Source organism: Bombus impatiens, unplaced genomic scaffold (assembly GCF_000188095.3).
Source record: "Bombus impatiens unplaced genomic scaffold, BIMP_2.2 scf_0049, whole genome shotgun sequence".
Taxonomy (NCBI): Eukaryota; Metazoa; Arthropoda; class Insecta; order Hymenoptera; family Apidae; genus Bombus; species Bombus impatiens.
Window position 1 is genome coordinate 827206 of NT_176468.1, and position 21992 is coordinate 849197.

The 21992-nt window shown below is 32.3% G+C and overlaps 1 protein-coding gene across 2 annotated transcripts in view; it reads right to left on the reverse strand.

Annotated features, from left to right (window-relative positions):
* Positions 1-230: 230 nt before the first annotated feature.
* The window catches only part of LOC100748238, a 32803-nt gene continuing 11041 nt past the window's right edge, over positions 231-21992 (reverse strand). The window contains exons 2-3 of one of the 2 annotated variants that reach the window (XM_003485237.4): positions 6228-6434; positions 231-3633 (exon numbers count right to left, since the gene is read on the reverse strand). In XM_003485237.4, the coding sequence (XP_003485285.1) occupies positions 3296-3633; positions 6228-6434 (545 nt within the window). In that variant the 3' untranslated portion in view covers positions 231-3295. Of the gene's footprint in view, positions 3655-6227; positions 6435-21992 lie in introns of both variants that reach the window. The other variant, XM_003485238.4, reaches the window with a different exon arrangement.

The window sequence follows — 21992 nt, forward strand, 5'->3', positions numbered from 1 at the left end:
CTGTTTCAGTTTACCAATATAATCATAATAGTTGGCTCTTGTTACAGTGTTAATGACATTTTCAAATGTTTCGTATAACATATATTCATAAAATGTTTCTGCAAGTATTTAAACGCTTTCATGTACAAGGATCGTCCTTCCCTCGAGACATAATCGCATGAATATTTCACGAACTGTTTTCGTGACCCCCTTCGGTTAAATTCTTTTTATGGCAGTCAACTCGTAATCTATGTATATGATCGTCTGCAATTGTCGGACTTGTAACGATCGCGATTGAGGTCAATCGCGTGTAGCAATATTAGAAATTATTCGAACTTCTCGCACACGTGTCCCGTTGATAGATCATTCAGGTTGCGAGGCGAGTTACACGCGCGCCCTCTTATGCAACGCTTGTACACATACACAACCCGGAAGAAGAGTTGAGTTACCGTTAAAACGAGAAAAAAATATAAAGAATCGCAGTTGTAATTGGCTCTGATTAGAGATACGGTGTAATTAGCGGAACGCTTGCAACCGAACATTTCAACCATCATATCTTTTTTCCTGCTTTTAAAGGAAGCATCTATCCATATTTGATTGTAATTTTTTTCGATTCAAGCTTAATTTAATTTAAAATGTTCTATGTATCATTTCGAAACTGAAGAAGACTGATCTTTTATCATTCTCCTTGTATCATCCATTGTAATTGTAATATCTGTTTGTTTTCATTCAATTTAAAATATTTAATCATTGTCTTGTAACAGTCTGTATAATTTAACTTTGATCGAAAGGTAAAAAGAAGACACGATGAACTTCGAATATTTCGACATGTTTTGAAAAATAAGGAGATGCTAGATAAAACATAGTAGTCGTTATGAAGTATTCTATGTCGACATCATTTACATGATTCTGTAATGAAGTTAGAAATAGTTATCGGTTTGTCTTTTAAATTTTCTTGAAATATTTTCAACGTATATGTCGATTGCAAGCATTTGGATATTTTCGCAATACGTAGTAAAATTATATTTAAAAAAGACCTGACTTAACCCTGCTATGATTTTCACATTTTTATATCATTTATTTCGACAAATAAAAAGATTTTTAATACTTTAAGAAAAATCTCTACCGATTCTTTTATACTTATTATCAAAAATAAAAAATCTTTTAACAATAGAAAAGAATGATTTACTTAAAAATAATCCAAAGAACATAGTAGGATTAAGAAAAGTGCCTATTGTAGATCACGTTATTGAGAATAATCAAAAGACCATGTGTACTTTAATAATTCGAAAATAAACATAAATAATCCCAAATATTTTCGTTTAATTTCCAAATCGTACAATATACTAGACAAGTTTTTGAATTTCTCTGTATGATCTTGCAATTATTTCAACCTATGAATTAAATGCCAATTTAATTACTTCATCGCGGGTGATCTGATTGATTTTTCGGTCGAGTTTGAATGATGCAAAAATAAAAGTGACGTCGTAGGAGCGCGAAGAAAACGACCAACTTCGTCATTTGAACTTGTCTTTGTGCGTTGCTTTTGTAGTTCCTTAACCCTGCTGCGATCACAGAGTTTGCATGTTCCAATATTACTCCTGTTTCGTTAAATAAACCTCACTTTTAGCTTGTTAACCTGGTTGCACTTCAGCCAGAAATTTTTATAACTATTATAAGAGATTAGAAAATTAACAAAAATCGATCTATCATGCTTTCTTCGCGCAATTCTTATACATATAATTTATTTGTAGCAAACATGAAATTATACCTAAACAAATATAGAATTACTAAATAAGATTACTTATATAAATAATTTACTTATGTAAATGATTCATTTCCCCCTATTAACAGGTTAATACCTTAAAAAAGATTCTGACATTAAATTAAAAATAGAAATTATGTATATCAATAACGACTCCTTTATATTTTATTATAACTTTGAGAAATTTTCTATATTTAAAAAATTGTTTATTCTAAAGAAATCACGAGTGAGTCGAAGAAAGGACGCAGCAGGGTTAAAAATGGCGTTGTAGATCTCGAGGGATAACGAATAACGAGCACAGTGTACGAAAATATGGCAGTTTCTTTCTTCTTTCAACTAGTTAGGACGAGTCGAGCGCAAAAATCAACGTATACACGGGTTAATAAGCTGGAAGGATTAGAAGGATTATCAAATTTCAATTATTCACCTGATCAGGCAGTGATTGGATAAATAATTCGTTTAAAGTGTTAAAAGTACTTAATGGAAACACGCGATTCATTCTAATTCTTTGCTCGTCCCTCGAAAGAGATCGAGCTTGGATTTACACGTTATTTGCATCTTGTTAATCTTTCACTCGACTTAAAGAAAGGAGAAAGTAAAGTTCCTTGATTGGCACCCGTACAACGGGTTTACTTTAAAAGCACACGCGAAAAGATTGTCTCTAGTTCTAATTTCAGTTCGCTTCACGAACTTCATCACAGAGAACATTGCTTCTCAGTTGGACCTACATCGGAGTGTACGATGAGATTTCTCATAATCGTTTTTGCTTTTCTCCCTCGCTGGTATCTTTAAGTCCCTATTAATTGCTTTAATTAATTGTTCATCGACTTCGTTTTTCTTCGCCCACACTCACAAAGATAGAGAGTTTCTCTTTAAATATTCGTTAACAATGCGTTGAAATTTTCCCTCTCGGGGATTTCTTATGAACTCGATTTTCGTCGAGCGTCGTAGAGATTCGAAGCTTCTTCTCGTGCTTTCTCGTTCCTAGATGCAATTAATAATTCGAGAAGATTGTTTGTTCCTTCTACCATGAACAAGAATCTTCTTCGTCCTTTCAAAGACTCATCATACGTATATTCAAATTATCCTCAAGTAAAGTTACACAAAATTCAAACAACATGTCTTACGAAGAGTATTTTCTCTATCACGAACAGATATCTTGTTTGTCCTTTCAACTATTCACGATGCTTAAAATATCTGCAGGATCCGAGCAACATATTTGTCAAGCTTATCTTCGTCATGAGCAAGAGTTTTATTCGTCCTTTCGAGTGTTCACGATACTTAAAACGTTCTCAAAGTTCAACCAACACGATACACATTCATTAAGCTCGTCCTACATTCTTTCTTGATCCACAGCTCGTTTTCAACGAACCCTGCACATGGATCAGCAGACGATTGTCAAAATGTCCCCGGTTAAAGGGGAATACCAACGAGGAAGCTTCGACAAATCCTTCAGAAGCGACACAATACACTATATCTTCTTCTTCTTCTTTGTCGTTTCGATTTTGATTCGGCCGCAATCCTCTGTTCGAGGAACTCTTTGGGAAAACCTTAGGCTGGAGCCTCGACCACGGGTCTATGAATCGGCACGGATATCACGTAGATGTCCAATTTTTCTCCGGCTGTTTTGTCCACGATTTCACCGTAATTTACGGAATCGTATGGCGGTGGTGCGAATAAATGATACGGCGGAGGCGGTGTTTCTGTTACTACAGGTCCGTTTATTGCTTCAGCTCGTTGAGCATAGGGAACTGTTAACGGTCGTCCACCACGACGACAACACCATTCTGAACAACTGACGATTAGGAAAAAGGCGACTAAACCTCCGAAGGATCCGATGTACCACACGATCGACCATGGGTCTAGAGGAGTTTGACCGTCATTGTCCACTGAAACAAAAAGAAATCCGCCTGTGAAAAAAGGAACGGACGAGTTAATAAAATGTTTATAATAATCCTTTATAGCAAGATGCACAGCTTAAAAGAATTAGAGGATTTGTTAGGTGAACATGATTTTAATACTATGATACTGTGATAATATACCTAAGGTTCTATTGCTTCACCCAAGAGAATAAGAACAAAGAATATCTGTGATGATATTTTCCAATCTTTTCCAAGTCGCGACCTCTTTTTATAACGGTTAGAAAATTTGCAAAACCCATGCAAATAAAGAGATATTTCTGACAAAGGATTTATGTAATATATTTACATATATGCAATCAGCGGCAATCCTATAGAAAGTTTATTGAAAAATAAAATTATATTAATACATGTAATTTATGAGTAGGATTTAATTTTGATGGGGATTTTAAAGGATGCGTATTGTGTGTATAGGATGTGATAAATTTTACATGATTTTCATTCATGTAATTAACTGTATAATAATTTTACTGTTTCATACGTGTATCGTTTAAGTTTCGACTGGTTTCATTTTGGGGAAATAGGTAATTTTAGAATATGTTAAATTTTAGAAATGCACGTAATAAAATAACATGCAAGCGATCTGAAACGTATATGTAGGTATATACGTAAATCTAAAGCAATAGATTACAGACAGATACACAGGAGAAGCAGTTATTGGTTTACTCTGCTGACGTCTTTCGTTATGGTACCATTTGGAGAGTTAGTTTACTGCAATAAATTCCTTAATGATTTACGCTAAATCAATGCTGGAATTGATTTATTTCAATCACTAGTTGCTTGTACGTAAGATCTTATGCAAATTACATTCGGTGATTCACGATTAAATAATCAGTTTCTATTAATACGTTCGACTAACCATTTGAAAACATAAATAATAATCAATTATGCGTCTGATGTCTCACATTGATAATCAACTGACCGAAGGAGAAATCAAATGTCATTCGTATTAATATTCATTCTTTGAATTTAAACAAATTTTTGTGATAAGATCGATCAACAATTTCAGCATACTTCCACAAAAGAATTTCTTGAGAATATGGGTTTTGTTCCAAAAAGAAAAAGGTTATATATTTTTCTCTCTTTTACTTTTTATCGTCAAAGACAATATAAGTGGAATATTCAATTTCAAACAAATTAAAATAATATAAAATTATTTCTGGGAGAGAAAGAGAGAGAGAGAGGGAACTGAAGAAGAACTGAAATAGAACTGACTATACGAAAAAAACTGTATTGGTCGAAAGAAGATACTAGAAAGATAAAAAAAGAAGTCCAAAGAATGTACGAGGTTGAAATTTTGAGCAAACGAAGGCATCAAATTTGGTCACGAATGATCAGAAATGTTTCGTGTAAGATCCTGCTACGATGATGGAATATAAATTACGAGAAAAGTTTTCGAGATAATCAGTAAAGCCTTTAAAATCGGCAAACGAATTTTTATGCGTGACACTAACGATCGTGTTGCGTGAATTTGTGCTATTAAATACGTACGTGGAATGATGGATACAAGATTTATATGCAAACGAGCGGTTGCCTGATCGTGTTGTTAACTCGTTGATACGCACTGTTGGGTCACAGAAGATACTAATAAAATGCTGCGCATAAAATTAGAATCGTGTCTTGCGTTGGTTAAAACCTTAAGATTGTTAAGTAATTGGGAGATCATTAGTTTGTTGATTTTATCTGTTCACTGAGAATCCGGTGTCTTACAGATGGTTTGTTGTATGATTGAAACGGTCAAGTGACTTGAGATAATTAAAGTATGGAAGAATTAATTTATTTCTCCCTTTTAAAATGTGTTCCCTCTCATTGCTCCGAGGCATTTATATCGTCAAACTAAAGAACACATGTAGAATCGAATATCCTATCAAAATGTGATTTAGAATCTACTATCTCCAACTTCTTGAATCATTTCAAGCAATCTAAATTTGTGCTATTAAATATGTACGTAGAGTGATGGATACAAGATTTATGTACAACCCTAAAATAAATGCTAACATTTGATAAATAGTGATTAGATTTATTATCATCTGTTTCAATGATTATCGTGCTTTATATATACTGCAAGAAACAAGAATACGCTTATAATTTAATTTACAATTTATAATTTTCTGTAATACTACACGATCTGATATTTATACTTTTCAATTATTATTTTATATCCTTATTCTCGTACTATATCTATTGCTTTGCGAATTTATAATAGTTCTCGATTCTCAATTTTTCCATTAAAAGTGAAAGATTGTAACTGGTCATAATTTTTTCCTCGTAAGTAAAAGAAATTCATTTTAATGTACATTAATCAACACGTAAGCAATCGAGTATTATTAATTGTTTTTCTGTCAGAATCAAATAAAAATTTAGCTTATACTAAACACAGTATAGAAAATAATAGTGTAAGAGATATATAGATTCCTCTATTAGAATTAATTGTATCCACGATATTCTCGAATTAAATGTTTCGTCACTTGTATCGCGTTTCTACTATTTAAACCAATAGAAGAAATCATTTTCGCCCTTCTGACTTTCTCAATTAAGATCCGTAAAGATGAATCACTACTTACCGAGAGACGGGTCTTTCCCTTTATTCCTTTCTTCTTTCTCGTTCGATTCAGACTCGAACTCGATCACATAGAGCGTTTGCCCATCGTCACGATCATCGTTTCTCAAATCGACCGGCTGTTGGTGGTTGTTATTAACTTTATGAATCACCTCGTTGGTCTCCAATCGTGACTGAACGCTAGTGACATCGTAACTCGGCGCTCCGTGAACTGCAATAAGACAATACGTATATGAATTTAACAGAAGTACAATGTAGAAGCGACAGAGGTTAACAATTGGAAAATTAAAATTAACTGTTGGAACTGTCGCGAACGCCTTCGTAATATATAACTCGAAACAATTGAGGATTGTACCGAATAACTGGGAATTGAGGCTGTACTCAAGGATCTATTTAACTAAATTTTGATCAATCTTAATTTACCTTCATTGGGAAGTTCAGAGAAATACTCGTCTGAAAAGCTTGAAATTTTTACTTGATTGTACCATTACAGATAGAAATTTTATTATCGTAGATACTTGGAATTAAAATTTTATTTAATGATATAAAATGATTAAAAATCTATTGTGTGAATGAAAATAGATTTAAGATTATTTAAATTTAAATTTAAATAGAGAAATATTGTTAATAGAATAGGTAGAAAAATTCGTGCAGTGTAATATTTCTAAGACATTAAATCGTAAGATATGGTTTTCAATGGAATATGTTAATATTAATATTAATAGTAAATAAAGACTCAGATATATACCTGAAATATTAAAAATTCTTAATAAATATAAATTGAAGTTTTCAGTTTAATATTAATACAGATGTTCAACTTTTTCACTCTAACCACAAACTCGGTATTATTTCTTACAAATTTCTAGAAATTTGTATTTCTGTAGGAATTCGAAGTCTCTATACTTCCTTAATACTGATATAATTGATTAACTTTCAGAATGCGGAAGATTATGTAAATTTCCTATTTTACAATTTCTATTTTTCAATACACACATGCATATCTTATATACAACATACACACGATATATTAACGTAAAAGAAAATTACATAATGTCACGAACCGAAGAACCAAGGTACTTCAAATAATCAAATCATATTACTCTAACGATAAAGAAAGAAAAAGGAAGGAAAACTTACGAGATAAAAAAGAATTAGCTATTGATTGGCTACTAACGAATGACAACGAGTATTTCACGTGTCACACGTTGTTAATGGGGGGGCAATATATCGTTCAAGACGTGAATGTTGCCTCAACGGCGCCAGATTTGTCCCAATTCACTGACAAACACGTTTCCTCTATCTTGTCATCTGCAAATATCTTCTAAGATTTTGGGATCAACTACGATTCAAGATCACGGATTCACGTGAACGAAATTTTCGAGTGTTCAAGACGTTTTTACGTTACATTGTTACAGTTTTACATTTTATGCTTGTCTTCTTTCTCTCTTTTTTTGCAGCAACAGCGTGTCGTTGAAATGGTTTAGTACTTGGTCGAATTTAATTGTAAGGTTCGATAAAGCGATGATTAATTTTTGGTAGATTTCATCGGTTTCTTCATATTTCTCTTCGATTTTTAATGGACAAGAAAAGCATATTAAGAATACGTTATTTTTATGCTCTATGTAATTGTTAAGAACGGTATTAATCATTCTTATCGTGAAAAGAAATATGATTATCTGTACGTGCTCAAGAAGAAATAAAAATTTTGCGCATATGCTGCTTCCAATGCACGTTTCTTATGATAATCTTATCTATATAACATTGAAATTAAGGAAAAAGGGACATTTCAAATTCGTACATTAAATAGGAATTTTATTCAGTATAGTTTATTTCGGTGGATTTATTTAAGATTAGGAGTGAATGAGGAACGATGTTTAATTTGCGATTAAAGTATAATATAATTATAATTAAAAGTATTAGGTTGTCTCAAAAGTTTCTTTCGTTTCATAAGGAAATAATAAACGCACAACCTTTTTTTTGTTTTATATTATTTTATTGAATTATGTGTGATCCATTTCCATTTTGTTCTATTATTTCCTTATAAAACGAAAGAAACTTTTACAACAATCTAACACATATGACAGACGTGAAAGACATTCGTACATTCTTTAAAATAGATCGACTTTTCAAAAATTGGGCCAGATTTGAGCTTTTTCTGAGAAGTTAGAAGAATTAGTCTACTAAACGACGTGGAAAAAGTTCTTGAGGAGGTTACAGTCGATCGGACTCGCGAAGAAAATAGTAAAAGTAACTTTTTACAAATTTTTCATTTGAGCCTATAATGAAAATTTCAAAAGTAGATTTTGCAGATTTTATGTTATATACATGCTGAACATTTTATTAAAATTCCGTTTGAAAGAATGTGCGAATGCTTTTACACCCACAGTATATCAATTAACGCGATCGGTTACAACACTTGGTATCGCAACTCACTTACGTTTCTCTCGCTGAGCAACCGTTAAACTCCGCGCACAACTTTCGACTTTCTTCAGCAATTCGACTCTTGATTTTTTAGTTTATTTCATTTTCGATTCGACTCTACCGATTAGCCTGGTCGTGGTCGCGGTCGTCCAGTCGCGGTTGCCTGATCGCGTATCGTCGCGATGCGCGTATGATAGATACTGAATATATGAACATGTACAAACATATATGAACATACCAATGGAGGCGTTCACACAACGATTTTCCTGAAACGCACTGTCGTGATACTCATTTCGTGTATCTTGGCAAGGATACTTTTCGTATGAAGGGAACAGACGAAACATTAAAACAAGTGGCGACATTCACACGGAAAGCAATTCACGATACATGTATCGCGATACGCGTATCTCCGTGTGAAAGCAGCCTAACGGTTTGGCAACGGTTCCGCAATGGTTTTCACCTTCGACTCGTTGACTGCTTCTTACACGCACAGACACTCACAGATGCATCCGCTTTCTACATCTATACATATATCGAGATACATTTCACTGTGAAATCGTATGTTTTTCTTCTTTGTATGTTTTTTTTTAGCAATACATTACCGAACAAAATTTTTAATCAACATATTGCATTGTATGTAACGCATTAGTATGATTTTATATGCGCACAATCATATTTCTGTTTCAATAACAATCAATATTAATCTCGTCAATTTCGTTAATCTCGAATCAGACAGAAGATCGTTCCAATTAAAAAAATGATTGATAAAATAAATTATCGTTTCTCTTAGTCTCAAATTACCACTTTTGTTTATCTTGTCACTAATGTTAAAAACAATTGCAATCGTTATTGATAAACCATTGTGGAAATAAAAAGGAGAGACTTGTCAAGTACCAATATTTTAAAATATATCGTTATGGATAGCATGTTTTTTGAAAAGACAAATATAGACTGAATATGAAAAAAAAGGAGATGAAATAAGAAGTTATATCCAATTACTTCCTACGTTCTTCGATGTGAATGAAATAAAGTCACGGCATCAGTTACGAAACCTAATTTCATTTAAAATGATGTCGCGAAATTATCAAGTGGCTTCTACGGTTGATAGCAAGAGTATCGTAGTTACGTCAAGTGTGCAGTACATCTTGCTCAAAGCAAAATATAAATTAATATTCTAAATTTAAATACATAAATCGCTAAATATGGAATCAGTGACATGAATGAATAATAAGATAATAATTTGAGAAATGAGAGCTATTAAGTATACACGTATACGAATCAGTAAGACAAAAATAATTTAAGAATTTAAAAATTGGCTATAAAATATTTAAAATATTACAAACAAAACCTTTTTTACTATTGTTTCCAACCATTCTGTACACATAAGAAATGCCACGATTTTTATTCAATTTTCTTATAATTTTTTTAAGATATCGACGAGAAAGAAGATTTTACGTTTTTCCAAAGGGTGATTTTACCCTATAAAGTCACACTATAGCACGATCTATACTACTTGGGCAGATACTTTCATAGTTCTTTAAATTCTCGTATTCAAACATATAATACCAAAACAAATAATTTTGTTATCAACGTGTATGATACTGTCCATTAGCAATTTTCTTTTCAATATACTCGAGAAGGATCGAAGTGTCACGAGAAATAGGGAAAGGAAAAAACGTTTCGTTCTGTAAACACAGATGAAAAATTTACGTCTACCCTGACACGATTATTTCCTATTAATTACTACGTTGTATATAAATGTAGTACTATTAGATGATTCAATCTTACGTAGTTAACGATCACCTGATGGAAACGACTCGAATGATATTCACTTTGAGATTATAGTAGAATGTATATATTGATTGTGAGTGGTACGAGTTCTAAGTACGATATTCTCGTACTCTCGTATTCTCGTGATTCTGATTCTCACGAGTACGCAGTTAAAACGTAAAACAGTGAAATTGTGTTCCCGAGACGATTCCTTGATCAGTCTTTAATGGATTGACATACCACAGATGTCTTATAAGATATGTGTAGCTGATTGTCTCATTTTTCCTTAGAATACATATACATACATATTCCTTTATTTGGTAAGTTCATTTACTGGCGGTATTATTCGATATTAAATTTAACTAATTACTGCATGTATTTTCTTGCTCTATGAACTCATTTTCTTATACAAAATTCTATGTCCAAATATGTTTGAGCGATGGTGTATAAATTTTTAAAATACAAATTTGATATATTGCAAGTGAAAATGATCTATTGGTAGCGTCTGGTTACTAAAAACTGAATTCACTTGATTTTCCTTCTTTTTCGTGACTCAGATCACAATAACGTAATAACATGTCCGTGTCTCTGTTTTACCACCCACGTATACACGTTCGACACGAAAATACACAATAAAAAGGTAACGTAATTGGACGATAAAAACAAGATTCGCTTTATTTTTCTCTTTTTTCGCGATTCACATTCTAATAATACTAACAATATATTTGTGTCTTCATTTTGCCATCGCGCAACACAAATTTAATATATGTATCGTAAGTTAAATAGTAAGTAAAAGTATCCAATAGCAAGCACAATTCCTGGCTAATAAAAGTATGATCCGTTTTTTTTTTCTTTTACTTCCATCCTTTTCTTTTTCATGACGAACAAAGTTGAAGCTTATGTAACTTTCATTGTGCCAACGTCGATATACCAGCGCAGAACAGGTCGGCACCAGGATTTTCCATATTCAGGTTGTTTCATTTCCTTCGAAGGAAAAAGGCGTACGTGATCCACGAAACGTTCACGTTTCACGTGGAACCGCTTATACAGGCCTTTTTCCCCACTTAACGCGAGGCGATTCACCACGGTTTTACGTACATTCCGTGTACGATGCAGTCTTAATCATCGGCGACCTTCGGGAATACGATTACAGGAGATGGCCTGACGAGAAATTGGCGAGGACTTGCATCGTCTCCAATATGCCGTCAGGCAAATTGAACAGCTTGGATAAGATTTTGCTTCTTCTTGAATCTTCCGATTCTTCTTTTTTCGCTTTACCCTTCTCCTTGTCTTGTCCTTCTCTTTTGCCATTATTAATAAAGTTTTTAGCTCTCTAGATATAGATTGTTTTTTATGTCACATATAGGGATTCTTCTCTTCATTTCATTTTTCTCTTTTGCAACAATTATTACTCGGGTCTTTGATTTTTTAGACATAGACAGTTCTATGCGATACGTATTAATATCGACGAAACGTTTAAAATTGGCAACGCATGCTGTGAGCTAAATACGATTTTGGTCATCTTTTAAGGATCGTGGACAATTAACAAAGAAAGACCTTTGGAAACAGATCTCCGATCGTTTCAACTACATATATTTTAGAAACATTCTACGTTTCTCATCTCGAAGCAAACTCTCTTAATGTTATATCAAATTATTGTACAATTATCGTGTACCATGCTTTAATAAATCAAGAAAAAGAAGTTATTTCTTGACAAAATTGTTTAACAAGCTTATATAAATGAATACCTATCGTGTTCTCTTCTTTGATCATTCAGGAAATTTACACTATCACGCTGTGTATACTGACGTCCCAGAATTCTGATGGATATGAATAATTAGGTATGAATCATTCAGTTGCAAAAAAGAGGTGGAATTTTTCGGACAGTTTTACGATTGAGATCACCGAAATGAGATATAGCTAGTGGGAAAAACAGTGGTGACATGGCAATCCAGATGGTTCGCGGTTTACCTTGCGCGCACAATTTAGGTAATTGACTCTTACTTGTTGCTGCTTATTCTGCTTGGATAATTGCAAATGTAATTAATACAATAATCGTGTTAAACCATTGAACGCGCTGTTACGCGCCAATTTGCCTCTCGTCGGCACCCGTGTTAGTCACAAATGAGTTTTAAATTCCAGATAGAAGAGATAGACTCGATTCGAATTCTCTTGAACGCTTTAATAGAACAATTACGAATATGTAGGTGTATACAGAGACGCAAAAAAGATAGTTTAAGACGCAAAAAAGATAGTTTAAGACGCAAAAAAAAAATTATGTAATTTCGCAAAATAACATTGTAATTTACTAGAACAATTAAATAGATATAATAGATATTTTTCAGTATAAATAATTGTTAAAAAGACGATAAAAAATGTTTAACTCAAAAATCAAGTAATATTTTAAACAACTTTTATCAACAATTTTCTCTAGTTTTATGAAAATATTTCTATTTCTATTTCTACCCTTGTTGGTGAACGACGGAACCGTCTTACGATCGAAAAATAATAAGACACGTTTTGTTCATCGATCTTTTTCTATTTCTCTTATCTGGTATTTACGCCAAACTGTATATCACTAAGAATGCATTCGAGGAAGAATGCAACGGGAAAACAAGAGGCTTATTGTAAATTATAATACATAATTTAAAAGTGGGGAGTCGGGGGGAAAAATACAGTAACGATAAACACAAATTATACGCGTTTGTTCGCACAATACTAACAAATGATCCGTTGTGCGATATTGTGTTCTTTTTAGTACACCATACAATGCATATTTCTTAATTAAAACTGACGTCTAAAATGTGCGCCCTGTATTACAGGCCAGTGAATTGTTCTGTCTACTTAAGTATACTATATTTTTAAGACACTTTTGAAGCACATATATTAAATTTTATCGTTTCGTTGGCTCCAATCAGCTCTTCCTTTATGAGTAAAGAAAAGTTTCTCAGAAAACCCTACATATATCTAATGCCATTTTTCTATCACTTCTAAAACGAACGCCGACCTACTTCGTAATGCGTTTGTTTCATAGTTGTTAAGAAATAGGGTGGCTCGCGTTCCTGTCCTATCTCGGTACTCGGTTCTATCTCGTTGATAAACTTTTTACCGAAAAGTTGCTGGCGAACTTCGCTATGAAAGTGTGCTTAAAGTCTCCTCGTTCCGGCGTGCTCATGAAATAGGTTCATGCCGCTACAAGCTTGTTCTGTTATACTAGAAACTTTTTTCCAATTACTATGAGGAAATGTTAAGTACGTAGCATCACCTATAGACTGATCAAAATTATAAGGGGAAAAAAAAAGAAATAATTAGAAAGAGATCATGATAATTCTTTGTAGAGGAAGTAATTTTTAACCCCTTAACGCTGTGTAATTAGTCCCTCTAATTATTCTTGAGAAGCATCGAATTTCAAAGAAAATAAAGTTTCTTCGATCTCCATAGCTCTCTCGTATTTTTTAATATCATCAACATACATATTGTTAATGCTCAAAGCATCAAAACGACGAAAAAAATTCATTGACATTCGATATCCGTTATATTGAATTTTGTTGATATCGAACAATATTGTGTTATAAATTGTTTAACTTGTCTTTGCATAAATTAAGAACAATTATAGTTATCGATTTAGAAACATTCACATAGCTATGAAAACAATGAAAAGTTTGGCAAATCTATCCCGATTAGTACGTTACATACAAAAAGTAATAAAACTTTGTATTTTTTATAAGAATCACAGCATAACTTAACATAATGTATAAGTTTCAGTAATATCATTCATAAATAAATGATCGATAGATACCAATATTTATGAAACTTATGAATAATAATTGTCAATTCATAAATGGAAATATTCATTAAACTTGAGAACAATTTGCGAATAATTCCAATTCTCGCAACCAACACTATCCCATAATAGGTGCTTACAGAAGGTTAGAATGAATTTGGTTCCTAATTATGTTGTTCAACATTAATCGACTCTTATTAATGACACAGTTAATTATCTGAATGCAGATGAATTTAACAATAAATGTATATCCACTAGTGCTTCTTTGCAGTGATGTAAGTACGTAGCGCGACTATAAAAGTTGCGCAACGTGTTGTTGACTGTTCGTGGAGTCCTCGTTAACTTCTCTTGGTAAAGCTGTTGTTCTCCATTGTATTGCACTATTCCTAGACGGTTTGCGAATCGGTCATATGTCTTACATGCCCGTGTACGCGCGGTTAATCATCCAGACTGCGGTTTACTACGCATGATCGCGTCATCTGATAAAATTTCATTCGCCTAGCGACAAATAGTAGTCACGTTTGAGAATCTCGAGGCTTTCTTGGTCACACTTCTTATATCTACTTCCTCGTTCTTTTTCTTTTCTTCTCTTTTGGAAGAAATGAGAAACTTTGCATAAAAAATTGCATCTTTATCGCGATACTTGCTTCCTTTCTATCAATTGCCAGATTTATTGCAAAAATAGAATAAAACGACGAGCGTAGTATTGTTATAAAAATTACAATAAAAGAGGAAGAAATAAGAATAAGTTAAACAGATAGAAAGAAAAAATATTATATACATATATTATTACGTATAATAATAATAATAATATATTGTTATATTGTATAATAATAATAATAATTTATTGTTGTGATATCTATTAGAAGATTTATTGCAATGTCTATTAAAATGATTAAAGTAGTATTATTATAGAATTAGTGCAATCTTATTACAGTATTAGAGCGATTTTGTATCCGTAGTTTTATCATAAGAGGTACTTACTTATGTGTGGTATGCCGAGGTGACTATTATTTTGCTGATGCAATTTTATAGATAGTCTTGATGAAATTATAATAGCTTTTTACTAGAATATACATCGTTTCCGATAATCATCTTTTTTACGATTTACTACGATATCAATAGAAATAGTTGCCACATAAAAGATAACGAAGAGAGAGAGAGGAAAAGAGAAAGCTTTCCATACGCAGTTTCCTAATGTACTTATCCAAATAAAACCATGTAGACATAGAGACATTGGAAATTTTTTTTTACGTGTTATTTATATAATTTGTCCCCGTATTTAAGAGATAGGAATTTATTGAACAGCAAAATAGAGATTTTACTTGGCAGAGGTACAATCGATTAACTTAAATTAATTATTAGAAAGGAAATACCTAAGAAAAACTACGAAGCATAGATATAGAGAGAATAGAGAAAAATGGTGTATTGTCTAAAAATAAAATAGTCTAAAAATAAAAATAGTGTATTAAATTGTTGCTTTGCATTGTACGATGATATTCTATTGCAGTAACATATTATGTATAATACGGTATTTATCGAAACAGCTATTATTATATTACTGATATAATGCTAATAATGTATATATATACTCGTTACATCCTTATCGCTTTTCATACTATCGTCGAATTCATCGAAGTTGAAGATATAAGAAGCAATAACCAGCCAAGTGTTCATTGAAAAACAATTAAATCGATACAGTAAACGAGTGGGGGAAATTTTTCAATTTTTCAATCTACCCGATAACACTCTTCAAGAAGCCTTATAACTTTCATGAAAGTTCATTCTCTTTTTACTTTAGTATTCTTAGATCGGTGAATAATCGAATTAAAACGCGAAATATAATTTGAAATCATGATTAACGATTCAATATTATCGCGTCGATCGTTTATCGCCAAGATTAAAATATGTTTTCGAGAGATAAAATGCAGAGCCAAAGAATCTTGCGTTATCGATTCCGACGATGGATCAGATTTTGATGGAGAAATTATTTTTGGACACTGAGAAAATCGCTCGCTCTGTATTCTTACGTAAAATCTAAGCAATTTCTACAACCAGACTTTTGGCAGATAGCCAAAAATCTATAGAAACGCGTCTAGTGAACGTAAAAAATCCGATTAAAATCTTTTCAATGCGCTTGATGAATAGAGAGTACGTTCGTACTAATCAGATAAAATATACACGTGCAGTTAAGGCAATTACGATGCTTGCCTACGTTGTATCGCGTAAAAGAGCATAGTCACGCATTTGATATTTATAATAATCGTTCACGTAATATGCATTTGATAACGCACTGCATCGGTAACTGCACAGTCTTCTTCATAATATTGCGATTCTTTCTTTCGTTGCTGATTCTTACAGTATATTTCGAATTCATTGATCTAGACGATACTGATTATCTTTTCTTTAAATGATACTGATTATTGATAATTTATATCAAAATCCAAGGTACTCGAATAAAAAGAAAAACAAAAAGAAATTTTTCTAACAAAAAACCAGCTTGATTTAATCGGACATTTTATTCAAATTTGTAGAATTTTCACACATGTTCCCACAGAAAGATAAATACTCAATTAAGGAGAACGTTTAGGAAAATGGCAATCATTTTCAAGTTCGAAGAAACATACTTCTATTAAAGTTTTAGCTTCTTAGCGTTGAGAGTATTTCGATTTATTTGAAAGATCTTTCCATGGGTATATTTGACAAATATGGATCAGTGTAACATGCACTATCTCGATCTCGTTCACGCGGCCGACTTTGAAACAAACGCCGAAGGGTCGTCCCTTAAAGCCACAGCATCCGGCGAAAGTCTAGTGTAGGCTCTTGTATCCGTTCACGTGCACGCGAACAATGGCTGTACACTTCAGGCCAGATAACAATACTTCCGATAATAATACACGACAAACGTGAAAGTTGGTCGGTGGCCAAGTTCCACCGGCTGGACTCGGCCTCAAAAACAAAAGAGTACGTTCGAAGGTCTTCCTCTCGAACAGAGATTCAAGATAATTGTAGAGTTTTTTGAACAAGACATCTAACGAATCCTTTATTCCATCCAATCAGGTTTCATGATTTTATCGATAAATACTTCGCAGTGGATAATATTTATCATACGAAAATATTGGGATTACCCATGTGTAAAATTTCTTCATATCTTACTATTATTCGTATATCTTTAAAATATATTCTACTATTAAAAATGTTTTCATATTTTGCTATTAAATTTTGAAAATCTAAAATTCTGGAATAAGAAATTTCATCTCTATGAAATGGACGCGTAATCAAGTTTTTTTAATACCATACTATTAGGCTTTTGAAAACGTACAATTTTTCTAAACGTAGCATTTTGTCTGTAAGAGAAAATACAGGGAATTTATTAACCCAAAATTAAATAAAATTAATCTAAATTCAAGTAATCTAAAATTAATTAATTCAACTTACGATATTACACGAAATATAAGAATATCAAGTGCGAATTAATTTATGCTAACCAATTCAGATTTGTTCTCTACGAATTCTCACTTTATCCCATACTATTTCGCAGTCTATCCTTCGTGTAAGTACATCCAGAACTTCATGGTCAGATGCAGTAACGAGACGATGTCTGCGCATCTTTCCATAAAAAGCACCGTCTGTTACATCGAGCGATTTTATTTCAAACGATTCTCTTAATATTCAAGGGATGTTCAGACTTGTAAATGCAAAAAGCACAAAGACATTTATTTATTCAACGAACGAACGACTTTGTATTCACGCGTGTAATTTTTACACAAACGAGGACAGTTGTTCGACGTCACGAATATAACGACGACCCACGAGCTATAACGGTTTCCTGGGCCTGTTACACGCTTGTACACGCGCAGAATAGACGCGTTAACATTTATAAATCCGCCATAGAAAGTTTCTGGCTAGGTCACTGAACCGGTCGACCAGAAATTTAGCGAGATTAGGGTAATTCACGATGGTCCGGCCTCGAACTAGGACACACCAATTAGATCTCATGATTTAGAGGTATAGATAATCTTGGTTCCAAGGTGTAATATAATTCTAGAAAGATATTAGTGCATATAGTATAAGATATTTATATAGCAATAGTAAATGATTAGAAACTAATGAGTAATCATTGATAATGAATGTACGGAAGCAGATATCCTTAGTTCAAAAGTACATCTTTAAGACATTGATCTATGGTATAATAAATAAATATTTATACAATTAATGATAGTAAATTATAAAGTAATAGTAATAGTAATAGCAGTACATAATAACAGTACTATGTAATTGTATTTGCTTATTCTGTTGAACTTTCATCCATTACAATCATAAAGTTAAATAAACATTTGTCGATAATTATATTAATTCCTATTTTACATCATGTTTACTGACATTATTTATGTGCATTATCGAGTATAAATAGGTAATTAATAATAAGTGTGAGAGTAAGGTAAACTTGATGTAATTTTATAAAAACGAATGGTTTATCTATATAATGACAGTAAATTATGAAATATAAAAAATATCCATCTGGTTTTTTTTCAAAGAAATAAAACGAAAACATTTATTTATGATTATTACTCATAAAGTTGTTATAGTGATTTGCGTTTCTCAAGTTTATTGCATGATATCTTTTTGTAAATAATCTGTTTTCTTTAGCATTCAGAATTCGTAAGCCGATCCAATCTAAATAAACTTATTAAGTTTCTTTGGATTAAAGAAGAATTGAGAATGCTGCTCATCGTTGTTTTTATAATGTTTTTATTCCTACTCAAAACAGCAATTTCTTCTATTTCTTTTATTTTTGGAAATATTCGCGGTAGTTATGAAATGATTTCTCGCATTTTTTGGAATAATTCTGCAATAAGATATGATTGATGAAACAAGTTATATTTCATTCTTGTTTATTGTTATTCATGAAAGGAGAAGAGAAGAGGAGAAAACCCTAGCAATGTAGAACAGCAACAGACAAACGTCATCGCTATTTCAAAATTTCAAAACTACCGAAGAATTTTATATCAGGCCAGTTCAAGGGAATAATAAAAAATAGAACTCGAAATTCTCTCCTCCGACTTTTTATTTTCATTAAAAAAAATTTCAAATATTCAGTAAAAACATTGATAGTTTAGAATTGAAATTATTATGAGCTTATTTACAGAGGATTGACAATAAATTACATTACTTTGCAATGTAAAAGTCTATACTGTGTGTTCAATATGAAACGTACAATAAGCGAAAACCTAAAAGACGATAGATCTATTCGTACGTGATTTTTTTTTTGCGCGACGAATATTTAACATCCAGACAGTATATTCTCTGCCAATCTGAACGAGCCTAATATCTTGCTAATTACAGTCTTCCCGTATCCCAAAATGCATAACTTGATGAATACAGAAATATTTAATCCTTGATTGTTTATTTAGGCTCTCGAAACGACGTGGCAAATTCATATTATATTCAATTATAAAGTTTGCGATGAAGTCCTTCAATTTCGTCACTTTATCTCTCCATTTCAATTAAATATTGAAATGAAAGTTGTTAAGTACACATTTGAGAATTTAAAAATGGAAAGAAAAGATTAAGCGAAAAATTAAATTAGACTATAATTATCTCATAAACAGTGAAAATATGTATGTTTCTTCGTTCGGAAAGATCGAGATAGAGAAACTTTTCTGCATATTAACAGTCGTCGATATTTTTCGTCTATTTTCTGCGATTTACACGTATCTTGCGATTCTCCTTTAAGTAACAAATTTTCTGATTTTATTCTTAATTTCCTATAATCACGTTATTCATAGGATGACGCCACGCTACAAAGTTCACGAGGTTCTATCCTTGGAAGATATTTCTAAGAAAGGTATATTCATCGTTGTAAAAAAGACCCACATTATGTAATAGAAGAACCATACAATGTCATTATCATTCTTACACAATGACGAGTAAAAAACATCGTGACACGAAGAATATTCATACAACATAATAGTGCAATAACGTAATAATAAATAAATTAGCATAATAATATTTCAAAAATATAGACGTACTTCTCGTATTAATTAACTACTCTCTTCTCTTTATCAATTTAGAAGTATCTGTACTACCTGACCAATAGCTTAAAGAACAATCTAACAATCTACGGATAAAGTATTTTTCGAGCAATAAAATTGCTATAAATAAGTTTTCCAATAAATGTATAACGAGTGGATGTCCTGATATTTAAGGCTGACAATGTACAATAGAAGTTGCAACGAATGAGATCCTAAAACCAATTACGTTTTATAGTACCTCGCTGTACAGGGATAAAAAAAAATCCTAACAAAGAACGTCGTCCATCCCATCTTAGTATGCCAAGAGTTAATGGGAATCGAGTAATTTACAGCACAAAAACAAGATCGGTTAACGAAGTCTCCTATTAAGAAGATTCTAACTGCCTGTAAGAGGTTCTAACCTTCTTCTAATTCGAAGGTTATCTTCGAAAAATCTGCTGATCTTGGGTCGCGATAACGAGCTACGACTTGCTGGAAGTGTCTTCGATTTTAGACCAGCAAAAACAACGCCGATAATGAACGCCTTTAATCGGCACAATGCGCTGTTCGATTTTTCAGTTCGACTCTGTTCTTAGCCCAGTTTCGTTTCTCGTCCATTAACGCACACGAAACAAAACGATTCCGTGCTTTTGAATATTTAATGATACATGCATGATTAAAAAGTGTTTTATCTTGAACGATGTTGTATCTTAGATTGTTTAACGTGAAGACTTACTAGAGAAAATTTGCCTTTTAATTCATTCGAAATACTTGTTAATTTTTTAACAATTATTAAATCTGATTATATCATTAAAATTCCACGGATTAAGAACTTTAATATGATTCTAAAATCGAACAAAATTACAGTAAGATATTTGGTTGTAAAGGAATAACCACTGTAGCAAAGAAATAACCACTATTCCTTTGGAACTTTGATCTTGCTTTCAACTTATCTTGTTTGAATTACAAATTGAGAAAAATATATTTCTTTAATTAATAGGAACTTCTTGCTTAATATTTCTTGTAACGTTGCCATCCACCATGACGTCGTACAACGTTTCAATAGTAAGCATAGAATTATTTGAATTTTTATAAAAGAGCTTCAAAGGTGATTACACGAGATTTTAATTACAAATTGAAAAAAATAAAAGCTGCTCGGATAATACAAACAGTTATTCTTGGTTAATATTCAAATTTTTCGGAACGTGTTGCGCTTTAACGCAGCAGAAAGTCATAAAACATTTCAACAACACGCGTAAAACTGATTACGTTCTTCTAAAATAGCATGTAAACAGCTGTTACATATATAAATTTTTTGATATATTTCAAACAAGACAAAGAAAGGAGATGACAAAGTATTATGCAAACTATTCTGAGAAAGACTAATCGCGGGAGAACCGAATTACCGATTAGTGCCAATCTTTTTAATGAATTCCTGGTAAACAGCAAGTGTTTAAAAGTTGTTTAAAGCGTAAATATTTCGAGATGGGAGCTTCGTTGAATATGCGACATAGAAAACGAATCACAGTGCCGACGACTATTTATTCTTGTTGATTTCCATCGATATCGAGGAAAACATCTATAGATGACATCTTGAAGAGAATCACTCATTAATTAGTATTGTTAGTGGCGTTATAGGCGCCAACAATGATAATACACTGAATAGAACAGTGTTTTCAAGAATATTAATACTTTTACAATTAGTCACTTTTTTAATTTTCCTAAAACTGAGAATTGTTTATCTAGGATACAAGGAAAATTAAAATTTGGTTATCGTAGT